This window comes from Taurulus bubalis (genome assembly GCF_910589615.1).
Source record: "Taurulus bubalis genome assembly, chromosome: 17".
NCBI classification, from domain to species: domain Eukaryota; kingdom Metazoa; phylum Chordata; class Actinopteri; order Perciformes; family Cottidae; genus Taurulus; species Taurulus bubalis.
The window spans coordinates 13,345,110-13,369,970 of NC_136605.1; the positions used below are offsets into that span (position 1 = coordinate 13,345,110).

The 24,861-nt window shown below is 38.6% G+C and overlaps 2 protein-coding genes across 2 annotated transcripts in view; one reads left to right on the plus strand and one right to left on the minus strand.

Annotated features, from left to right (window-relative positions):
• Nucleotides 1–314: 314 nt before the first annotated feature.
• abca3b (ATP-binding cassette, sub-family A (ABC1), member 3b) overlaps nt 315–24,861 on the minus strand; it is a gene marked incomplete at its 5' end in the record, with an annotated part of 52,064 nt that continues 27,517 nt past the window's right edge. Inside the window, 10 exons of the mRNA XM_079233183.1 lie at nt 315–1,318; nt 1,417–1,558; nt 1,855–2,039; nt 2,236–2,377; nt 2,463–2,642; nt 3,220–3,380; nt 3,659–3,808; nt 3,971–4,133; nt 4,703–4,811; nt 8,665–8,792. Of these exons, the coding sequence (XP_079089309.1) occupies nt 1,131–1,318; nt 1,417–1,558; nt 1,855–2,039; nt 2,236–2,377; nt 2,463–2,642; nt 3,220–3,380; nt 3,659–3,808; nt 3,971–4,133; nt 4,703–4,811; nt 8,665–8,792 (1,548 nt within the window). The 3' untranslated portion in view covers nt 315–1,130. The remainder of the gene's footprint in view (nt 1,319–1,416; nt 1,559–1,854; nt 2,040–2,235; nt 2,378–2,462; nt 2,643–3,219; nt 3,381–3,658; nt 3,809–3,970; nt 4,134–4,702; nt 4,812–8,664; nt 8,793–24,861) is intronic.
• On the plus strand, nt 12,511–15,599 carry LOC306750071 (cytochrome P450 2K1-like; the record flags this gene model as incomplete). The annotated part of the gene is made up of 9 exons (XM_079233461.1): nt 12,511–12,720; nt 13,211–13,373; nt 13,452–13,601; nt 13,694–13,854; nt 14,064–14,243; nt 14,330–14,471; nt 14,591–14,775; nt 14,866–15,007; nt 15,107–15,599. 9 exons carry the CDS (start codon nt 12,511–12,513, stop codon nt 15,292–15,294), a joined length of 1,521 nt encoding a protein of 506 aa, XP_079089587.1. The 3' UTR covers nt 15,295–15,599.

The window sequence follows — 24,861 nt, forward strand, 5'->3', positions numbered from 1 at the left end:
CTTAGTGCCGGTTTTTACTCTCCGACGACGAGCAGCACAATAAGCTATGAGCAGAGCAATGACGTAATGCACAGCAGACTACAGTGCAGGTTGATTTTTCTTTAAATAAAATGAGTTAATTCACATTCAATTAAGACTTTTCAGAGAACACATTTGTGTTTTGAATATCCAAGAAAGCGTGCAAACAAGTAGTAAGTTCATGGATATTGGATTGTGTAACATATACTGATAGTGTGCTCCTAGACCTGTAAATCAGCTTGAAGATTTTTCACAAACTAAAAGTTTCACACTGAACTCAATCTCACAGGTTTTTAGTTCCAAAAAACAACTTTTAGTCAAAGAGCCATCTTTAGATATTCACAACCCTTTCAACAGCAGAACAAAAACAGGAATTGAATTACCTTCTTGGGTGCTTTTAGGTAAACCGATATCAAATGGTCTCCGCTGTTTGTCCATCAGCCCAACCTGTTTAACTTGAATATTCTACCCCACAGACAAGTGCTCACGCACAGAGTTGTAGTTCCCCTATTTGACTAAATAAACTGAGCTGCTGATCGCCAACCTGAAGACTGTACCAAGGAACCATGTGCTAAATAAAAGTTAGCTAGAGGAAGCATTTGGGTTGACGATCAACTGACTAAATCATAGTTTAAAACCAGTTTTAATGTATTTTTCCATTCATCAAGTTCTTAGAATGATTACTTTTTCATCCAAAAATATTTAAGAAAACAGTAGGTCCAGTATTTCCACGTACTAAAGAGGCAAGTCTTCATTTATTTATAGTGGGCTAATGCATGTGATTTCTGCAATTGTATGCAATATAAAAAAGTAAACCCTTGACAAATTACTGGCTGTTCAGTATGTTCTGCTGCATGTGAGGGAGTTGGGCACATACAGTTACAGTATAACGCCGTGCTTCAGCTCTCTTCCTCATCAGAATCAGAAACCGTTTATTGCCAGGAATGTTTGCACAAACGAGGAATTTAGTTAGGCGGAAGGTGCAGACATTAGACGAGACAAACAACAATCAACGACAGCAACAGTGCAATGATGTCTAAATCAGATAAGGATGAAGTGCTCAGACAACAGATAACATTAATGTAAGTGTATGTTTAAGTGACGTGTGTGTTTCATTGCCGACTGACGGCACACAGCTCATGAGGTGAAGGGCTGAGGGTGAAACCCACAACAGGAGTCAGATCCAGTTCCTCCTCTTTAACTCCAGGTGGAGGAGTGAAATGAAAGCGCTGGAGGAGGGAGGTGAAGAAGATGAACAGCTCCATTCTGGCCAGACTCTCCCCGAGACACGCCCTGCGACCTGCAAGAACGAAAAGATTTGCAAAAAGTAAAACTGGATCATACTGTAAAAAAATTCTGTAATCCCTAAAATACAAAATCCTGACAAAGTTGCTGTACCTGCAGAAAAGGGCATGAAAGCCTCTCTCCTGATAAATTTACCCTCCCTATCCAGGAAGTGGGAGGGATTGAAAGAGTTTGGGCTCTCCCATTCGCTCTCATCATGAAGGACAGAAGTAAGAAGAGGAAACACAGTCGTCCCCTGGAGGCGAAAGGAGAGAGAGCAAGGTGTGTAAAGTCTCAGAATGAAAGCACTTTTTTAGCAGTTGATTAACATTATTTTATGTTATAATGTTATTATTATTGTTTGTTCGCAATCTATCGAGTGATTTTATTGTTTCATCTATTGTACTGTTTTATCAGTGTTTACATTTGACCTTAGTTCGTCTTCTTTCGTTGGACTTTTATATTGCTTTTGTGGGCTTTGTCTGTCAAATCACTTTTGTAAAAAGGTTCTATATAAATAAAGTTGTTATTTTCAATAAAAAAATATTATACCTCTTTGATGAAGAATCCCTTGAAGGTGACGTCTCGGCTGGTTTTGTGAGGAATGGCCATGGGGACAATGTTGGCCAGTCTCTGTATCTCATGGATTACAGCATCAGTGTATGGCATGTTCTTCCGGTCCTCTACCTGGATCTCACGGCTTCCTACCACCCTGCTCAGCTCCTCCTGGACCTGGTCTGGACTCATAATAACACATTAATATCCTCTGACTGCATTCGATCAAGACTAGTCCACAGCCATGCAACCTCTGAAGCTGTGGCCTACTCTGTGTTAATCCTCTTCTTTTGAACTTGTCTATGTCAAGTAGGCTATTTAAGGGCATCTACAGGTGGAAAAATAAATGCACACCAAGAGTCTCATCCCTCTCTTTACCTTGTATATGTGGATATTTAGCCATAAGCAGCAAAGCCCATCTCAGTGTAGACGCTGTAGTATCAGTACCAGCTGAAAACAGGTTGGTCACTGTGAATATCAAGTTCTTCTCATTGTAGTGAGTGTCCTTAACACACGACTCCTAATAGAAAGAACACCACATATCATTAAATATGCATAACATTAGCTCTTTTTGATGGATGAAAACTGCTATAACGTCGCCTTACTTCCTCCTTCTGCTTCCGGATCAGAAAACAGTCGACAAGCCCCCTGCAGAGGTGAGGGTCCAGTGTAGCTTTCAGATGCATGATTAATTCTTTGACATCTCCAATAGCCATCGCAACATTTTTAAATAACAGCTGTCGTTCTTGTACCCATCTGACCAGCCTGGGAAACATGTTGTAAAGCTGTGCCGTGACAGTGAAAACAGCAAAGATCAGTGAAGACAATGGACACCAAACAACTACCCAAGTAGAATTCATAGAACAATACAACTCATGGTTTGTTTAACACATTAGACAGCGAGATGTTTTCTATGTGCCCCACTACGTACAGTATATGTAATCCTAAACTGTATATTAAGCATTTAGACACACTTTTGATCAGTTATTTGACAAGTTAAATAATCAGAGAAATACCTCCATTTTACGTCCATTTTTACGTTAATTTAACACTTTCTTGTATTGTTTGGACGCTTAAAGTTGGTCCCACTGCACACTATGTAAAGATATAATTGATGTTTACCCAAGCCTTAATAAAAAAATGTAAAGTACGAGGCTAAATCTTGTGAAAAAGTCTGCAGACAACACTCAGCCTTCTGTTGGACCATAGACATGTATAGGAATCTACCGCTAGAAAATGCGGCTGCTCCATTCTACACAACCTTTCCCAGCTTCGTCAGCTGCCATTGCTTGTGGGCAATCCCGCAAAATCTAAAGCAAATATGAAGCTAAAAATATTTGTCAAAAAAAAAATGAAGCTCACCTGGATTGGTGCAGAGCCCACAATGCGTATGTTTTCGTTGGCTCTTCTCACCATGTTTTTAAATCGGGGGTCGTTGTATTCAAACCTGCTGCCGTACACAATAGTGGAGATGATATTGGATGTTGCATGATTTACCGGGCATGCTGGATTAAATGGTTTCCCTGGGAAATGGCAGTGATGAATAAGGAAATTATGAAGACGCAAGAGCAAAAGGAAAAGTGCCATCTTATACCGTTAAAGCAAACCTCACCATGACTAACACTGGCCACAAAAAAAGTAAAATATGGGGCATGATTTGAGCACAGCGTACAACAAGAGGTGTCCTGGTATGCAAAATAGCAAACCCTGTGGAGGAAGTGTCACTCAGCATTGAGATGTGACTTTTGTTATGTGTAGTGTGTAGAACGACTTGTTCCCCTTGTATGTTTTAACACCATACCTTTGTAACTTTCAAACACTTTGATCAGATGGTGGCATTCCTCCAAGATTTTATGCTCTGAGAGTCTTTTGCCCATTCCAAAGTCTCTGAGGGTGCTGAGGGCGAAGCGTCGCATCTCTTTCCACGATTCTCCATTTGCAAACACAATTCCTATCAAGCATGACATGCACATTGCATTTAATCTCTACTAGTCATGTGGATATCATGAGAAACAACACTCATTGGTGATCAAACACAATGTGTTTTGTTCTGTGCTAAAAAAATAAATTAAAAAAAACTGTATATTAAAGAGTATGTAAAGGTATATCATACCATGACCTTGATTCATATCATAAAAGATAGGGGAGATGTCTCTGTCTCCAAACTCTTCTGCATAGCTGACCAGAGCCTCTTTGACTGCTTTGTATCCTGCCAGGACCACCACTTTATTGGTTCCAAAGTACACCGTAAACACCGACCCATGCTTCTTTGAAAGCTGTAAAAAGAAAAAAAGAAGAAAAACAGATGTATATACATACACACACTTTGCATTTTTTTTGATTATTTAATTTTCTTAAATGTAATATGTTGTAATATCTACCATTTTATTTGATTGTATATATTGAGTATTTTTCATACTTTATATTCTTATGTTTACTCTGTAACTTTGCTTGCTGCTGCTACAAACACATTTCCCCCTGGGGGTGAATAAATATCTATCTATCTATATTCCTATGGAAGCCCATTTCATAATTTCGACTTTCTATCTCATGATTTCGATTTTCTTATCTCATAATTTCGACTTTCTATCTCATAAATTTCGACTTTCTTTCTCATGATTATGACTTTCTATCTCATAATTATGACTTTCTTATCTCATAAGTTTGACTTTCTATCTCATAATTTCGACTTTCTATCTCATAATTATGACTTTTTGTCTCATAATTATTTTTCTTTTACTGATGAAAATATTATTCCATAGAATTCACAATCTGTGTAAATACATTTATTATGACAAAAACACCTTCAAATATATGACAAAATTAATTCGTTTTAAGATCTCACCTCCCACAAGGAAATGTCGAGCTTCTTGAGATCAAGCTGCAACAGGTTGCCAATCAGGGGAAGAGGCCTCGGGCCAGGAGGCGCCTTTCCGACCTCCTGTGAGGTGAATCTTTTGGAGACGAGATGGAAGACGAGCAGGAGAGCAACAGCCCCTAACAAAGCGGTGGGACTAAAGCAAAGGTAGACAACAAAATCCTCCAAAAGAGACATTTGTTCTGCTGTTCAGGTTCACCTCCGACTAAGCCTTGCAGTTAACGCACAAGCTTGACCGACAGAGCCCTGCAATGTCTTTGCAGGATGTATGGGTTACTAATGTTAATCATCTCCCCGCCCACCTGGGCCCTGCTGCCTCTCGTAAACAACACATCTCAAAGGAGTGGAAAGCAGAGCAGAAGAACCAGTTTGGCTAAACCTGCCAGTTTCACACTGGTTTCAAGTGTTTGTGGTTTTGCAGTACGGGTGCTTGGATAAGCCAAAAAGTACGGAGATAGGCCTATATTGAAGCAATATTTGTTAATAAAACAAGTTAAAAACAACATTATTTTGGACATTATATGAAATCAAATTATAATAAATCTAAAGTTGGACTACTGCACTATTCTTTTAATTGAAACAGGGTTCGAACATTATAATATTACCAAGTAATTTCATCTGTAATAAAAGCATGTGCTTCATTGGTTAGCTTAAAGGTTTCATGTAATTTTACTGTACAGTTTTTGAGGAAATTAAAGGCAAAGTCAGCTCAAAATAAATGTGGATATTCATGATTTCATATTTGAAAGGTCATAAAAACAGATCCTTAAAAGTTTATATTAAACTTTCACTGGATTTATGTTCATGAGGAACCCTACTATGTCTATTTTCATGAGATATTACTACACAGTTAAAGGCAAAGTCAGCTCAAAAGAAATTACGATATTCTTAATTTCCTAATATTTGAACTTTGATTACAGGAATTCCTTATAAGTAAAAGCTATTTGTCACCAGCTGTGTCACTCTCCAGTAAGCCCGGGGTGGGTAATCGGGAGAATCGGGAGTTTTCCCGGTGGGCCGCTTCACTTCTGGGCTCACTTCTTCTTTTCCAAAAAGTTTTCTCAGATAGGCTACCGATAGCTGGGCCAGCCCGACCGCAACGATACGCGTCAGGGAGGATGGACGGGAGGAAGAGGGCAGGAGGGGCTGAAAAAGCCAAGTTGAAAAAAAGAAAGGCGTTGGAGGAGGATGCTGCCAAATGTGCCAAGCTTACCGATTTATTTTCAAGAGGACAAACACAAGAGATACAAAGGCCTAATGATTAGCAACGTAACTATTCGGCTAACGTTGTAGCCTTGATTAATATCGTTGTAGCGTTGTCAACCTATTCCCAAGCAAAATATTAAATTGAATTTAAATATTATTATATAATATTGATATTGATATTGAAGTATGCAGTAATATGACTAAATTTTTCTTTGTTGCTTTGGAGCAGCAGGTAAGACAGTCTCCTGCTGAAAATGATGAGCCCGACATTTGCAGTGAGGAGGCCATGACAACAGGGACAGGTAGAGAGGATAACAGAGGAAACAATATGAATTAAAGTTATATATTGTAAGAAAGAGCAGTATATGACAGTACTTGATGAACCAATATGCATTGTTTGCTCAGAAGTGGGTTATTTGTTGGAGCATGGTATTAATAAAAACAAAAACTACAGGATAGTAAGAGCTGAACTGTTGCTTCATTTGTCCAATTTCCACTACCATGGAAAAAGTGGGCCGGTCTTGAGCCTGAAATTCCCGGGCTGAAAATTGGCCCCACTCCGGCCCTGCTCTCCAGACGCATGGAGGTACTGTGCAGCATACTTATACCATTCACTATAAGATAACAGATTGACTCCATAAATGTATTGTAGTACTTAGTCTTAGATTTTTGTTAAATTAAGGTAGCCTCTCAAAAGGCCAAATGTGATGCTTTTGAAAGGTGAAAGATATTCTTGTGGTATCAAGTCATCAGCTCTTATAACGTCTTTTAAGTACAATTAAGGCTTAGAGACTGTGATAAATTGTGCACGCTCTGAAATGAGGCTCATAGTGGCACATCCAAATGAAAGAGGAACAAACATTGCGCTGATCATTCTTCCTCAGAACAAGGCATCTATTTTATGTATTTTACTATCTATATACACAGTTGTTTTTTTGTTGTGTTTTTATTGGGGTTTTTTTGCGTTCCCTGAAGGAGCAGCTCTCCAATAAAGATGACACCGCAGTAGTTAGTCCACTGCGCAATAACAATTTCTTAGTTATAATATGTAAGGACTATCATAGCACTGTTTCAGTGTAATCTGGATGAAATTGGGACTTATGTGTTGCCATACTCTCTGTACCGCGTGCGCGCGCACACACACGCACACACAGCGAGAAAAATTACAAAAACCCTTTTAAGGTTATTGCGGTCTTGCAATTGTTAGGCCCAGATCAATCACATGCAGTCGGATACAACTTGACTTCTTGAAGTCACAACCTCCAGTTTTACAGCAACATTTGAACATAATCTTCTGCGTCACACAATCGTTATTTACTTCCTTTAAAGCTTCCGCGTAAACTGTGATGGCTGGATATCCACTTGGAAACCCACTGTTGCTGTAACTTGTTTGGCAGGAAAAAAGAAACCTGGACAATGGAGGTGTATTAAATGTACCCAGACCAGACTAAATCTGAGGATTAATGGTCTTCTAGCAATCGTTTTCAGCTCTCTGCTCCTCTAGTACCATGCACTCTGTAAATCGTATTGTATACTGTTATGGAAATTTAACTTGTCAATCTCCTTCAGTGGAAAACAAATGCCATGTGAAACACTTAAATGTCGTTAAGTATTTATTAAACAGAAACTTGGAAATAATTCAATTGAATGGGCAGAGCTCTTCCCCACAAATGGTTCGGAGGTCTGAGCCGGAAAAAATAGTTCACAAGAGTTTTATACATCAACAATTATTCTTTGAAATGGTTGCCCTCTCCCGTTTCCCCTCCCCCCACACTGCCATCCGTGTGCAGACAGGGGGCAGTCCATGTCACCCAGCTGGCGCCTGCCGCTTGGTCGCGACCCTGAGAAAGGAAAAGTGATAGCCCAGAGAAAGAAAACAAGAAAACAGAAGAATCCAAACAATAGAAAGATACCATAAAGATACCCCTGCTATCATTCCAAGATGGCCCGGTTCAGTCTGGGCGAACTGACCCACACGTTTAAGAATAATGCCTTCTAAATAAAATGTCCACCACATATACATGCGTTCATTAATGTGCCCAAAACAGTCTTTAAATTAGTAAATGTTCTGCTCCGGCCTGAATGAGCAAGTGTTGTTTAGTACCATGAACATGTCACAATATGTACATTACATCTGCCAACTTCATTAAGAGGCTCATAATGATTACCAGGCATTTTGTGCAACAATTTCATACACGTATCAAATGGAGTGGTTCATTCTCTTGTGATTATCACAGAAAGAAAAAGACACAAATTCTTGGAAACATAAATAAAATAAAATCATAAATAACAAAGAAAAGACAAACTGTACACACAAGTGCACACACAAACCCAGTCACACACAATTCAGAGTCTTTGTAGTATCTGAGGAGTGGGGTCATTGTCTTTAACGTCACTGGAAAGGTGCAGCACTCTGTGTTCATTCATTGGTATAATCCTGATTCCACACGCGTCATAGTCCCAATTCTTCTACTTCCTTCATCACACAGCAACAATAACAACATCATGAATGACCCAACAAAGACACACAGACGTGATACAGTAGTAGAAATGCTGAAGTTGATGCAACTGGCCCAGTGTGTGTGTGTGTGTGTTTTGGTGGTCAAGGTAAAGATGGAGCTGGAGGTAAAACCGGCACCGGCCTGTGTACACACCTGCTGTGTAACCGAGGCAGGTCCATGTACACAGGTCCTACACACACACACACACACACACACACACACACACACACACACACAAAGCACTGTCGAAATGGAACACACAAAAGGAACACCTGCTCCAGTGATATCTGGCTCACGCAGTAGTCTTCAATCTGGTATTTCTCCTTGGCTGCCTCCAAAGTGCCAAACACCTGGGAGGTAGTGGACAATAGCAAGGGAGAAAACACAAACACATCTCCTGTGTTATCCAAGACTTTGTGACAGCATCACAATTTAAAGCTACAGTCTGTAACTTTTGAACATTGAAAAAACTAATAAATACATGTTGACTTTATTTATTTGATGTGGACATCACAATGGCATTATAATTTCTAGCACACATATATGCACAAAGGAAAAAACAAATGCACTGCGTTAAGTGTATATAGTGAATGCTAATTTCCAACACCTGTCCACAGGAGGCTTCTTTTTTTTTAAAAGAGAATAAAAAAGACAATACATCCACAGATACATACACAAAGTAAAAGTAAGAGGGTGTTAAACGTGTGAACAATGTTGTTTTTCTCTTAACCGTGATTTAAGACTGTAACGACTCTGCGTTACCCCGTGAGGTCTGGGCGGCACACACGACAACACACTCGGGATGGGTTAGGAACACGCTTTATTGACGGACTCGGGTACGCTCTCGGCCTCGCCCCTGAGCGCACCTGCCTGCTGGTTTCGGGTCCTGTCGCGCCGTCGCCTCGGCTCACTGCTCTCCAGTCAGCTGCGTCGCACCCCTCCTCCTTCGCTACTGCTGGTTTTTAAACCGGGAGAGACACAGACACCAATTGCACCCAGCTGAGCCTGATTATCCCTCATCCCGGCACCTGTTCTCTGAATCGCTCCCCCCTCTCTCCCTCTGCACCTGCGCATAACCCCGCCCCGCCACCACAAAGACCTTTATTAAAAACCTTAAAATCGTGTTGCACTTTCAGTTCTGTTGGGAGACGGTTCCATTGCTCTGCTACTCCAACAGAAAAGCTGACTGACCAAATGAGGTTCTGCGCATTGCAACCCGGCAGTTCCCGTTCACTGAGGCCTGTGTGTTAACTGTAGTGGTGTGCTGGTGTCTTTTAATACATTCATTCAGGAGGGAAGGAGCGTTACCATGTAGGCATTTGAAATGAATAGTTTATAAAGCTTTCAAAGCTGAACATGTTGTGTTTTTTCAAGATCTGACAGGGGTGCCACCTCGTTGTTTTTTTGTCCATTACTTTTAATTTCTGGTTATACAGTGATATGATGGGTTGTATGGTTGTTTGAGAGGCTTGTGACCAGGTAGTGATGCAGTACGATAGGTGTGAGAATATCATGGCATGCATGTAAAGCTGAGCTGTGCTGAATGGCAGATACTGTCTAATGAATCTTAAGCAGTTGAGATTTGATTCAACTTTTTTACTGATGTTACGTACTTAGAATCTTAGATGTGAGTCTAAGATGATTCCTAAGTACTTGACATTGTCGACCTCACTGATGACCTCATTCTTTATTTTTACCATAAATCTAGCATTTTCATGTTATTTCTGCTGTGCACACAGCTACTTACATATTTTTCAAAGCAAGGTTTTCAGCGTTGTTTTGGAGTGTATACCATGACCATGCTACCATACCCGTGCTACTTCTGCCACCCACGTGTTTTACATATGTGATCAAACATTGTGTTTAAGCTAGAAAGCGTTTGAGCATTACTGTGTCCCATTATGACCAAGTGGTTGAGCGTAGGCTTCCTAGAACCTCTACAACACGGTGGAACTTCCAGAGTCACGCTGTAAACACTGTGTACGAGCACAAGAGACCTCCTAAAGTGTTTCCAGACCATCAGAGACTCTGGGGACTTTGATTCCCCAACTGTCAGAGAGGCAGGGGGCTTTGTGAGGATGCTTGAAGACGAGACTTTCTGTTTTTTCCTGGGACTGTGACTAACATTGTGACATGACTAAGCGATGATAACGTTTCACTAAAACACTCGTAAGGAACCAAGTCACAGTCCTTCCCTGTAACCGTACGGGTTGTGGGAGTCTAACTTGCTTGTGGTGCAAGTAGGTAATTTTTCAATTTCTGAACCGAAAAACACGATTTTTTGACTGAACATGCTTCCTAACATGTCAATGCTTGTGTTTATTGTGATTATTATTGCAGCATTGTGTATATGCTTTAGGTCGTAATATTTCTAAAGAAGTGCAGTATTACTCTGGGGGTTGATGGGAAGGCACCGAACAATACAATTTAAAAAAACTCGGGGAGCAATCAAGGAGTCATTTTGGGGGGAATCTTGCTCAGACTCTTGATCATATTTATGCTGAAAATGAATTAAAACATTTATTTTTATTTTATTCTAATGGTGTGCGAATTTGACGCGCGACCAGATTACATGCAAATTCAATGCCGCGCCGCCCCGCGAAAAAAAAAAAAAAGGAGTGAAATTCACCGAGCTGTGTGCGGCTACGGATGGTGTTATGAACCCAGACACGAGGGCGATTCATGTTCCGACATGTTTGGGACTTCCACAACAAGTATAAAGCAGCAACTAGTGGTTATTTATTTCATGGTCGATACCGGAAAAGAAAGCTCTTTTAATGGAGAGAAGCAACGGAGATAAGCCTTCGTTGTGAACACCCTTTTATTGTCGAGCGAGTAAACTGCTGCGGTTTGGTGTGAACACAGCATAAGGCAAGGAGTTGCGGATTCATTAGAGATCAAGGACAATAGCGTCTTGTATTCATATCAAGGTCATATGAGCTGTGGAACAGGTTAATTATATCAAAAACTGCAGTAATATTTCATGAAAAAAGACATGGACATAGCATGAACATAAATCCAGTGAACGTTTAATATAAACCTTTAAGGATCTGTTTTTATGACCTTTCAAATATAAGATTAAGAATATCATAATTTCTTTTCAGTTGACTTTGCCTTTAATTATTTCAAAAACTGTAAAGTAATTATGAAAAGTAGACATGTACATAGCAGGGTTCCTCATGAACATGAATCCAGTGAAAGTTTAATATACTGTAACGGACTGAGGGAAATGTTGTGTTATAAATGTTATGTTCAGGATGTAAGTGAACGTCTCATGAGCTGGTAGCTGTGAAGCGTGTCTGTGATTGGAGAGCGAGGATGTTGTTGTGTGGTGTGGTGTGGTGTTGTGTTACGAGCCGTTCGGAGCAGAGTCTATGACCCGGAGCAGAGCTGGTTGAGAGGCTTTCACGGGGTTTTGCTGTTGTTTTGGAACAGTAGCCTGTTCTATGTTCCCTGAATAAACACCCTATAAGCCATCTACGTCTCGTAGCTTTCCTGACCCAGGGTCGCTACAATGCACTTTTAAGGAATTCCTGTAATCAAAGTACAAATAGTGGGAATATCATAATTTATTTTGAACTGAGTGTCTTTAATTTTCTCAAACTGTACAGTAGCCTTACATGAAACTTGACATGGACATGTATGGGGTCATCATGAACAAAATTTGCTAACCAATGAAGGACATGTTTTTATTAAAGATGAAAGATTATTATTTGGTAATATTATAATGTTCAAACCCTTTTTCAATTAAAAGCAGTACGGTAGTGTAACTTCAGATTGCATTATAATTTTATTTCATATAATATCCAAAATAATGTTGTTTTTAACTTGTTATATCAACAAATATTGCTTAAATATAGGCCTATCTCCAAGAACACTTGAAACCAGTGTGAAACTGGCAGGTTTAGCCAAACTAGTTCTTCCGCTCTGCTTTTGCCTGTGGGCGGGGAGATGATTAACATTAGTAACCCATACATCCTGCAATGACATGTAAGGCTCGTTTTGGTAAGGGAAGCTTGTGCGTTAACTGCAAGGCTTAGTCGGAGGTGAACTTGAACAGCAGAACAAATGTCTCTTTTGGAGGATTTTGTTGTCTACCTTTGCTTTAGTCCCACCGCTTTGTTAGGGGCTGTTGCTCTCCTGCTCGTCTTCCATCTCGTCTCCAAAAGATTCACCTCACAGGAGGTCGGGAAGGCGCCTCCTGGCCCGAGGCCTCTTCCCCTGATTGGCAACCTGTTGCAGCTTGATCTCAAGAAGCTCGACATTTCCCTGTGGGAGGTGAGATCTTAAAACAAATTAATTTTGTCATATATTTGAAGGTGCTTTGGTGATAATAAATGTATTAACACAGATTGTGAATACTATGGAATACTATTTCCACCAGTAAAATAAAAATAATTACGAAATTCTGAAATAGAAAGTTGAAAGTATGAGATACAAAAATCGAAATTATGAGATACAAAGTTGAAATTATGAGATAGAAAGTCATAATAATGAGATAGAAAGTCTAAATTATGAAATAGGCTTCCATAGGAATACAGATAGATAGATATTTATTCATCCCCAGGGGGAAATGTGTTTGTAGCAGCAGCAAGCAAAGTTACAGAGTAAACATAACAATATGTTTGAAAAAGACTTAATATATAGAATCAAATAAAATGGCAGAGCAAAACATATTATATTTAAGAAAATTAAATAATCAAGAAAATGCAAAAATGCAAAGTATGTATGTAGTGTATATCTTTTTTTTTTTTTTTTTTTTTTACAGCTTTCAAAGAAGTATGGGTCCGTGTTTACAGTCTACTTTGGAACCAATAAAGTAGTGGTCCTGGCAGGATACAAAACGGTCAAACAGGCTCTGGTCAACTATGCTGAGGAGTTTGGGAACCGAGAGATCACGCCCATATTCTATGATTTCAACAAAGGACACGGTAAAGACACGTTTGCTTGTTTTTTTCGGGGTTGTTTATGATCATGTCTTAACAAGTAAACCACGTTTTTGCTTCCAGGCATACTATTTTCCAACGGTGATTCATGGAAAGAAATGAGACGTTTTGCTCTAACTACACTGAGAGATTTTGGAATGGGCAACAAGATTAGTGAAGGGAGAACCATAGAGGAATGTCACTACCTGATTGAAGAATTTGACCAGCATGAAGGTAACATTCCCACCTCTAAAACACCACCCTTGGGTTTATACAGCACTCCTTTGAATACGTTACACTGACTATCTAACTCTATATCTTTCCAGGTAAACCCTTCAATAACGCCCTGACAATTAATTATGCAGCTTCAAATGTTATATCAGCTATCATGTTTGGAAAGAGGTTTCAATACAAAGACCCTGTCTTCCAAGCTATGGTGGAAAAAGACAACGAGTCCATCCGACTGTCTGGAACAGCTTCTATCCTGGTACGACAGAGTGACTTCACATGAGTGACTTCTAATTATTACAAAACATTTAATTGCTGTGTATATTTCAGATGTACTTAACCTAAGGTTTAAGGGATGAATTGTATTGTGTTGGAGATGTTTGTATGTGGTAAACATTTATTTTACACTGCTTGAATGAAACCAGCAACATCCTCCGACTTTAGATTTTCTATTCTGCTCCCTCACAGATATACAACGTGTTCCCTTGGCTGGGCCCTTGTCTTCAAAACTGGAGGATATTGATGAAGAATGTGGAAGCCAACAGGGAAGAATTAAAAAGTATAATAGCGTTCCTGAAGGAAACCCTGAACCCTGGGATGTGCAGATGCTTTGTTGATGCATTCCTGACTCGTAAACTAAATCTGGAGGTGAGGCGTCTAACTCCAGTGAATCCTCTCTGTTAATAATAATGAATTACTCATATTGGTTAATCCCTCTTTTCTGTTTGTCATAGGAGTCTGAAACACAGGATTCACACTATCATGATGACAACCTTGTCTGCAGTGTGATGAATCTGTTTGCAGCTGGGACTGATACAACAGGAAATACACTTCAGTGGTGTTTACTCTTCATGGCCAAGTACCCTCATTTTCAAGGTGCAAAACTATACCACATGCTCGTCTCTGGTGAAATTTAGTTGACGGTGTTCACACGAAAAGGAATTTAAAGTGGACTCCCATTCATCCCATATAATCTCAATTTTCTGTGAGTCCAGACCAGGTCCAGGAGGAGCTGAGCAGGGTGGTAGGAAGCCGTGAGGTCAGATTAGAGGACAGGAAGAACATGCCGTACACTGATGCTGTAATCCATGAGACACAGAGACTGGCCAACATTGTCCCCATGGCCATTCCTCACAAAACCAGCCGAGACGTCACCTTCCAGGGATTCTTCATCAAAGAGGTCAGTCTCCCACAAAAGTCCACACACTTCTCTGAAAACAGTGCTTTGGTTCCAAATGACACACCTTGCTCGCTCTCCTTTTGCCTCCAGGGGACGACTGTGTTTCCTCTTCTTACTTCTGTCCTGCATGATGAGAGCGAATGGGAGAGCCCAAACTCCTTTAATCCCTCCCACTTCTTGGATGAGAAGGGCACATTTATTCGGAGAGAGGCCTTCATGCCTTTTTCTGCAGGTACAGCCCCTTTGTTAGGATTTTGTATTTGAAGGATTACAGATTACAATTCTTAAAATGTGAATCAGCTTAACTCGCTGCAACTTTTTGTTCTTGCAGGTCGCAGGGCGTGTCTCGGAGAGAGTCTGGCTAGAATGGAGCTGTTCATCTTCTTCACCTCCCTCCTCCAGCGCTTTCGTTTCACTCCTCCACCTGGAGTTAAAGAGGAGGAACTGGATCTGACTCCAGTTGTGGGTTTCACCCTCAGCCCTTCACCTCATGAGCTGTGTGCCATCAGTCGGCAATGAGGAAGAGAGCTGAAGCACGGTGTTATACTGTAACTGTGTGTGCCCAAAACACGAATATAGATCGATAGATAGATAGATAGATAGATAGATAGATAGATAGATACTTTATTAATCCCCAAGGGGAAATTTCTTGTCATAGTGGCGCCGGAAACTTGAAGATACAAATAAACACACAAGATAAAAGATAAAATATATAAAGAAGCAACAGGGATGAAAGATATATACAAATAAAATGAAGTAAAATACAAACGTGTATATATATATATATATATATATATATATATATATATATATATATATATATATATATATATATATATATATATATATACATACACAAAAGAATAGAATACAATTAACTGGAATGAAATATATTTACAGCCGCAGAGTGTTTTCATTAATTAAGCAAATTAAATGTAAACAATACATAGTGTAAAATGCAAAGTATGTATGTGAAGTGTAATAGCATACACGTATACAGTGATGAATTAATCCACAGAGGATCTAGCAAGCGGTGACTTGTTGTAAAGTCTTATTGCCGTCGGCAGGAATGTTCTCCTGTAGCGGTCCTTGTTGCAGCGGAGCGTGAGGAATCTCTTGGAGAAAGTGCTCTGCCCTCACATGCACCAGAACATACTGAACAGCCAGTAATTTGTCAAGGGTTTACTGTTTATATTGCATACAATTGCAGAAATCACAAGTATTAGACCACTATGAATAAATGAAGACTTGCCTCTTTCCTTTGCCTGTAGTACGTGGAAATACTGGACCTACTGTTTTCTTCAATGTTTTTAGATGGAAAAGTAATAATTCTAAGGACTTGATGAAGGGAAAAATATATTAAAACTGCTTGTAAACAATGATTTAGTCAGTTGATCGTCAATCCAAATGCTTCCTCTGGCTAACTTTATTTAGTACATGGTTCCTTGGTAAAGGCTGCAGTTTATTCCCAACAGTCTTCAGGTTGGCGATCAGCAGCATATTATTATAGAAATAGTATTTCTCTCTCTTTATTTGAGAAAAGTTCATATTTGTGTTGTCAAATTTCACTATGACCCTGAAATTCTGTCTCTTGTGTTAGCATATACTGAATGCAAGCACAACTACAGAGCAAAATCACACTCTTTCCTATTGAACCAATCTCTGAACTGAAACAATGGATATCCGCGGACCCAGATGGGCCCCCAAAAAAATAGCTGCACACTAAATGCGCAAACATGCCACTGCCGTTGGGGCTAAACCAATCCAAGGGTGTTTCTAGGATTTCTAGGATAGCCACAGAGATCTTGGGGCATGAGAGGTCAAACCGTATCTAATTCATATTCATGGTTTGAACAGGATGTCACAGAGTGGTCTTGGTGCATAAGAGGTATCGTGTCAATGAGAGGTCATACCAAGCGATGTATGGTTTGAACATAAAATACATAATTGTTTTGGGTGTGTATGTATTGTTGCATATACGTAGGTCTGGCCCAGGGAAGATTAGGGGAAAAGGGGGGAGAAGCAGGAGAGGCAGGACCGCACACCTCTGTCGGCTATTATTCGAGTGATACCGGAGGAAATAATAATCCTCAGTCAATTACAAGTGGTAAGGCCTAGTTTTATTAAAGTTTGTCTCATGTTATCACATGCAACAATTTTAATTCAATGAAGTTTCAGTGTCACATGCAACTAAAAATAAATGGTTAGTTCCTATCCAGATTATGACCAGGTAAAAACACACACATCTGTTAGCAGAAGTTTCTAAGTGTTCTGGGGTTTTCTAAATAAGGCTGTCCCCAAGTCAAGCTTTAATCCTTGAAAATAAAAGGAGCTTGTTTAAGTCCAGTCTCTAAACCTGTGAGCCCTGTCCCAACCCCTGATTTTTCTCCTCTTTTGGTAAAGATGCTTATTAAGTCCAGTTTTTTTCAGAGATCTGGTGAAATCCCCATTCAGACATAGAGCTCTGGTGAAAGTCCTTCTGTCCTCTGCTCGTGCATCAGCTCTGTGCATCACAGACACACTTACCCCACCTCTTTTTCTTCACGGATCAATCCTAGATCCTGTTTCTAAGGTCAACCAAAGGGTTGATTACAACACAGGTTTGTTACCATAGGCCACAAACCTATGGCCTATGCTGCTGTATCCTATTACACAGGAGAGCTTTTTACAATATCCATTATATAGAAAAGATCATACATCATAGCAATTTACAGAGTCCTATGCATTTTATATGGTCTAATCACAAACTGTAATTGAATAAAAACAGTATATATGTTCAAAGGTTATACTAAAAAGATAAAAGGTTACATGTTATAATAGTTACACCTTTTTAACTTTCTTACTTTTCCACAATCTCTCAACATCCTCCAGTATTTAGACCCCCCAAATAGTCTCTGTCATTACGCACACCTGCGGTCAGTGACAATGTCTATAGACGTTGTCGGGTCAGAACATGTTGGAAAATGTATCAAGGCAAGGAACGACACCACATTCAACACAGCAACCAGTGTAAGAATTTACAATATCCTTAAATCAGTTGTTTTTTTGTTTTGGTCATGTCACGTTGTGTAGCACGCCTTGTCATAGAGACGGAATGTAGCTTGAAGCGAGAATTTCTCCCAAACTGTTTTATAAATCAATTATTGTTTTTCATAAAATGACAGATGAAAACTAAATCAGTAGAAACTGAGCGTAATAATCTTGAAAAATGAAAATTCCGTAGTGGAAAATAGCTGTAACAAAAAAAATTAGTTAAATCTAAGTTTTCTAAATTTTACTGAACATAAATCATTTAGTTTTGAAAATAACACTGATCCTGAGGTAAATTTGTATTATGATTATAAATCCAATTCTGAATATTATACTGAGTGATCAGTTTAATAATCTAAATGTGGATGGTTTCCCTATCATACATTTTAATAGTAGAAGTCTCTATTCAAATTTTTATGAAATCAAAGACTATTTAAAATCATTAAAACATACATTTCAAGTTATTACTATAAGTGAGACTTGGTTAACAAATGAAAAGGGTGTTGACTTTCTCCTACACGGGTACGATATGTTCATAGGAAACCGGATCAATAAAAAAAAAAGTATTTTATGGACAGAAAGACTTTCAATGTAAAGTAATCGATAGCACAGTTGTTGATGATATTATGAAGCATTTGAGGATTGAAATTAATTCTACTAAATTTAAGAGAGTATTTTTTGAGTTGCATTCATAGAACGCCTGGTTCCTGCATTGACCAATTTATGAAAACCTTAGTTGATATTTTTGATAAAGTTTCTAATAAGAAATCACTTTTTGCTTTTGGTGACTTTAATATTGACCGTTTAAAATGGAATGAACACAAATTAACAACAAATTGTTGTAATGCAATGTTTAGCTTTGGTCTCTGGCCTCTTATTGATAAACATAGTAGGTTAATTAACTAAGGAAAGTGCCACACTTATTGATACAATTTTTACAAATGTTCATGACCAAGTAACACGTGGTTTGTTTTTAACTGATAGCAGTAATAATGTTCCTATTTTTGTGATGCAAAAAGACACATTTACTTTACAATAAATATTTACAACTGAGAATCAATGAAAGTGAAACTTTCATAATAAACTGACTTCCATTATGAGATCACAGAAGAAGGAATACTATAATAAAATACTAGAGAATAGTAAAAATAATATCAAAGGACTTGGAAAGTAATCAATCAGATTATCCGAAATAAAGGCTACAAATCTGAAAGTCCATGTTATTTTCTAAACAGCTCTGATGCCACTGTGGACGATTTAAAAAGTATCGTTGATGATTTCAATGATTATTTTGTGGATGTTGGAACTACTCTAACTAAAAATAGTTGTGTCTGATAACAAAAAATAAAAGATTTGTTTGATAATCTTATAAGGATAATTTAAATGTCATGTTCCTTTGTGCGGTGAGTTAAATTGATTTAATTTAAATTGTAAAAAAACTTCAAAAACAAAAGATCTTCTGATATATATTCTATTGATATGGTATAGAAGTAATTTATTCTATTGTAGAACCTCTGACCTAGCGGCTGTAGCTCAGGGGGATGAGTAACCACAAGGTAGCCGGTTCTATCCCCAGTCTTGCTCAGGGACACTTCGACATGTCAACTATATCGAAGTGTCCCTGAGCAAGACGCTTTACCCCTAGCTGCTACCCGGGCGCCTCTCAGGGCAGCCCACTGCTCCTTAACCAGGGATGGGTCAAATGCAGAGAAGGTCATCTGTGGAGTACCACATGAATCAATGATTGGTCCAATATTATTTTGTACTTTATTTGTAATGTTACTAACTTATTAAAATTTGTAATTTTTGCTGACAAACTTATTTTGCTCAGGGAAACACTTGAAGGAACTTTTGTTTGCTATTGAAAAGAAGCTAGAAATTATCAAATCTTGGTTCGATGTTAATAAATGATCTCTTATTATAAAGAGATTTATACCCATAGCGGCTGTTGGAGAAGCCATTGGCACACAATGCCCTAACTGTTGTATATTACTGTTTAAGACATCCTCACAGTGGCGGCCGGCATCGTCACATATTTAACCGGCAGGTTCTCGATTCTAATGTGATTGTGAGCAGACACTTAACAAGCAGCCGCGCATACACTCTGTTGCACTGCCTTCAGCCAAATGAGAAAATAAGCTAATAGGGAAAAAAATATTATAATACATGTAGTGTATTTGTGAAAAACAATAACATTATAAAAAAGCTATAACTTTTAATTATAAAAAAAAAGCTGTTTAGGCCAGCAGAGAAGGCTTAGCAGGCCCTGACGGCCCACCACTGCATTACAGTGGATCGAGGACACAAGACCATTGAAGGCAATCATTTGTTTAGACTCTAGTTCATCATTAGACAGCTTACAGAACTGTCATTCAGACAGTAGACCAGACATCCTTATTGAAATACAGGAAACATACAGAATTCAAATGATGGATCTGACGGTGGTGTTCCTATGGGTTCCAGCACATGTTGGTGTCAGAGGGAATGAAATGGCAGATAAAGCTGCAAAAGAAGCCGCAACAAATAGTAGCACAAAAGTTGCAGTCAACTTCAGCAAAGCAGAAACTAAAAGCAATATTAAAAAGAGAATAAAGGAAAGGTGGCAGAAGCAATGGGAGGAGGACAGAAAAGGGCATCCAGAGAAATATTAAGGAGAACATTTATATTATTTATAAATATTATTATAATATGTATTTATTTATTTGTTTGTTTTGTTGAATTATATATATTTATATATACATAGTTGTTGCTGTTTTTTCAGTTATTATTTATTAGTATTAGTATTATTATTAATTAATAATGCAAGTACTAGACATCCTGATCCACACTCCATACCAGTTGGTGGCGGCAATGCACCAAACAGTTGCCAATAAACCGTAAAAGAAGAAGAAGAAGAAGAAGAAGAAGAAGAAGAAGAAGACCACCCAGATATTGCTCCCTTAGCAACCTGTCAGTACCAACATCAGCGTCTCGTTGTTGCTTTGATAAAGTGTCAGGTGGATCCTTCAGTACTGATCCAGCAGAGTCTCTGTATGTCTGGATAAACCTTCTGAATGGACTTCTAGATGTCCACCTTTGTTCCCGGATGGTGTTCCTCTGACTCATCTCCCGGTAGCCTACAAAGATATTGAAGTTAACTTAACATGCTGGAAACAGACCGACGGGGACGGAAGTCAGCAGCACAGCTCGTCCCAGTTTTATGGAGTGGAAACGGGGTTTGTGTGGAGTAAACGTCTAAAAATGTCCAAAGTCCAAATGCTGAGATCTTTAGTCAACCAGCGACTAACTGCGGCTGCTGACGAGATATTTGGGCTGTTTGAAAGAACGATAGCAGAGTACGAGGAGGAACTTTCTAGATCAAAAGAAGAGAACGAGCGACAACGACAACTACTGGACGCTGATTTTAAACCGGAAGTCCGGATGCAAAGAGCAGGTTGGTTCTGTTTGTTTCTTTATCACTTTAAACTGATGTAACCAGTTCTGGAGGAAGTATTCACATCATGTACTGAGGTAGAGTTACAGATACTGGACTGAAGTATTCACATCATGTACTGAGGTAGAGTTACAGGTACTATACTGAAGTATTCACATGTACTGAGGTATAGTTATAGGTACTGCACTGAAGTATTGAGGTAGAGTTACAGATACTATACTGCAGTATTTAAACACGTTAATTATTTTTACTGTACATCTCAGAGGTAAATATTGTACTTTTTACTATATTACACCTCAGAGGTACTATTGTATTTTTACTGTACTACTCAGAATTACAAATTGTACTTTTTACTGTACTCCATCTCTGAGGTACATCTTGCACTTTTTACTGTACTACATCTCAGAGGTACATATTGTACTTTTTACTGTACATCTTAGAGGTACATGTTGTACTTTTTAATTGTACTACCCCTCAGAGGCACTATTGTACTTTTTACTGTACTACTACCCCTCAGAGGAACATATTGTACTTTTTACTGTACATCATAGATGTACATATTGTACTTTTTTACTGTACTACATCTCAGAGGTGAATATTTTACTTTTTATTACGATACATCTCAGAGGTAAATATTTTACTTGTTACTATACTACATCTCAGATTTACATATTGTGTTCTTTACATTAAAGAGGAACAGGAGGACCCAGAGCCCACCCACATTAAAGAGGAACAGGAGGACCCAGAGCCCACCCACATTAAAGAGGAACAGGAGGACCCAGAGCCCACCCACATTAAAGAGGAACAGGAGGACCCAGAGCCCACCCACATTAAAGAGGAACAGGAGGACCTAGAGCCCACCCACATTAAAGAGGAACAGGAGGACCCAGAGCCCCCACACATTAAAGAGGAACAGGAGGAATTCTGGATCAGTCAGGAGGGAGAGCTGCTTCAAGGGCTGGAGGAGGCTGATCTCAAGTTATCATTCACTCCTGTAAAGAGTGAAGATGATGATGAAGAAGAAGCTCAGTCCTCACAGCTTCATCAAAGACAAACTGAACAGATGGAAACAGGAGTTGATGGAGCGGATTGTGGAGGATCAGAACCAGAGACTGATGAGACTGAAGACTCGTATGAGCCTGAGACTGATGACAGTAGAGATTGGAAGGAGAGTCAGGAACCTCAGTCAGATTCAAACCCTCTGCAAAACAATGAAGTACCTGTAAGTCATGTGAACTGTAGTACTGGAAATACATCAATCAGTTCCTCTGAATGTGCTGGAAGCTCTGACCACAAGATACATCTGAAGAGACACACTAGATCCAAAACAGGAGTGAAACCATTTAGTTGTTCAATGTGTAGTAAAACATTTTCACAAAAGACAGACCTGAAACGTCACATGATTATCCACACAGGAGTGAAAGCATTTAGTTGTTCAGTTTGTGTTAAAGCATTTTCACTAAAGGGAAACCTGAACGCTCACATGACTGTCCACACAGGATTGAAACCATTTAGTTGTTCTGTGTGTAGTAAAACATTTTCACAAAAGGGACACCTGAACGATCACATGACTGTCCACACAGGATTGAAACCATTTAGTTGTTCTGTCTGTAGTAAAACATTTTCACGAAAGGATCACCTGAACTATCACATGACTGTCCACACAGGAGTGAAAGCATTTCATTGTTCAGTTTGTGGTAAAACATTTTCACTCAAGACAACTCTGAAACGACATTTAAAAGTCCACACAAATTAGTCTGCTCAACAAGATTCTGTTATTTATCAAATCTCAAGTGTATTGATCAGAAATAAATGAGACATAAAAAAAACTGTCAGGCTGATAAAAAAAAAAATAATGAGTTTATTCAGCAAAGATGAAGCTACACATCAATGTAAATTCTGTTGGTATTTGTTTCTATGATATTGTCTCTTGTATTATGTATTGTCATGTATATATTAATGATACTTGTTTTGTCAGTTGTCAAAGTATTCCTTGTCCCCGATGCAGCACTATGGTTTGAGCTGAATTATCATAGGTGATGAAACTTAGGGAAATATTTAACCTTCTGTCTCTTCAGCAACGTTTTCTCTCCAGTTTAAACTCATTACTTTCTTGATTTAGTTTTACTGTAGAAACTGCAGTTTTGTTCCATAACTGAAGAATGACTGAATTGAGAAAAGAAGTGTGGTTAATTATCTCCATCCTTCTTTCTTCTTCAACATCATCCTCTACTGATCTCATCTCTTTGAAATTTAGGGGTTTACAATGTGGTTAAATTACAGTAGAACTTTTTTCAAATGAATGCTTGTTTGTAAATACTGTTTAAAATATGTATTAAGGCTAAAGTGAGGGACATGTTTACTCATAGAAAATGTAATTTTTCCAATACCTGTGTATTAGAAACATATTAACAGAGATGTGAATGTCCTGTAACAGGGTGGACATTTAGTCTTGCTCACATGTAAAGAATGTAGGGATTCTGTTGTTTGTTTTAGGATGTGAATATTTTACCTTTTCTATCACGATGACTTCAAACATGACGGCACCACCTGGTGGACTGGAAAAGCATTTTCATTTGCAATATTAGTATATTAAATAATAAAGATACATTTGATATAATAATGTTACGCAAAATATCAAGATATTATACTGCATTGATTTATTTCCCCCGCCCCTAATAATGAAACAAACATAGGACATAATGTGTTGGTCGGAGCATCTTAACTTTAGAAGGAGCCATGCTAGCTGTTTCCCTTTGCTTCCAGTCTTTATGCTAAGCTAAGGGCTCCAGAAAACGGCTTGTAAATTTAAAGCTGCAGCCTTCAGCCCGAGCTGTCCAATAGCAGAAATACGTTTTCACTTCCATCATACATGTGACACACATGAGCAATAATATCTGGACATGGTGACTTTAACCAGGTGGCGTGATTGAAATACTGTTTTAGAGAAATAAAACAAGTTATATGAAAGAAAAAAAGGAAAGTTACAATTTTTTTTTTACTTTTTTACATACAATTGTAACTAAAGAGATGCAAACATAATTATTAATATAATTTTCTTCTTGAGGAATACAACGAGCCTTGTTCGTCTCCTTCATTTGTAAAATAAAGGAGATTTCTAAAAAGTAACTTAAGCTTTCTTTCTAGGAAATGTCTTGCCGCTTTTTGGTTGAAATATAAATATTTATGAACGACATGTATAAACAGGACATTTTCTGCACATTTACAAAAAGTTTGCAGATTATTTGTGAAAACCTTTCTGGAGGTTTTTGAGCTTTGACAGGAAGCAGCTGGACGTCTTCATAACCAATTCTGTCTCCTATGAACAAACTTCATCGCTGTGCTGTTTCTTTAACATTCTCACGTGAAACGACGACGTGACGTTTATCTCTGAAGTTTGATTTTGCTGTACAGATAAAAAAAATGTCAATTTAATGCTGATTTTCTTATAGCTTTGACTCAACCTGAGTTTGTATTGTAATATTCACGTCAGTGGTGTAAAGTAACATGAGAACATTTACTCAAGTACAATACTGAGGTACTTGTACTTCCCTGGAATATTTACTGCTTACACTGCAATTCAGAGGGAAATGTCTCACTTTAGTTACATCTCAGATTCTGAT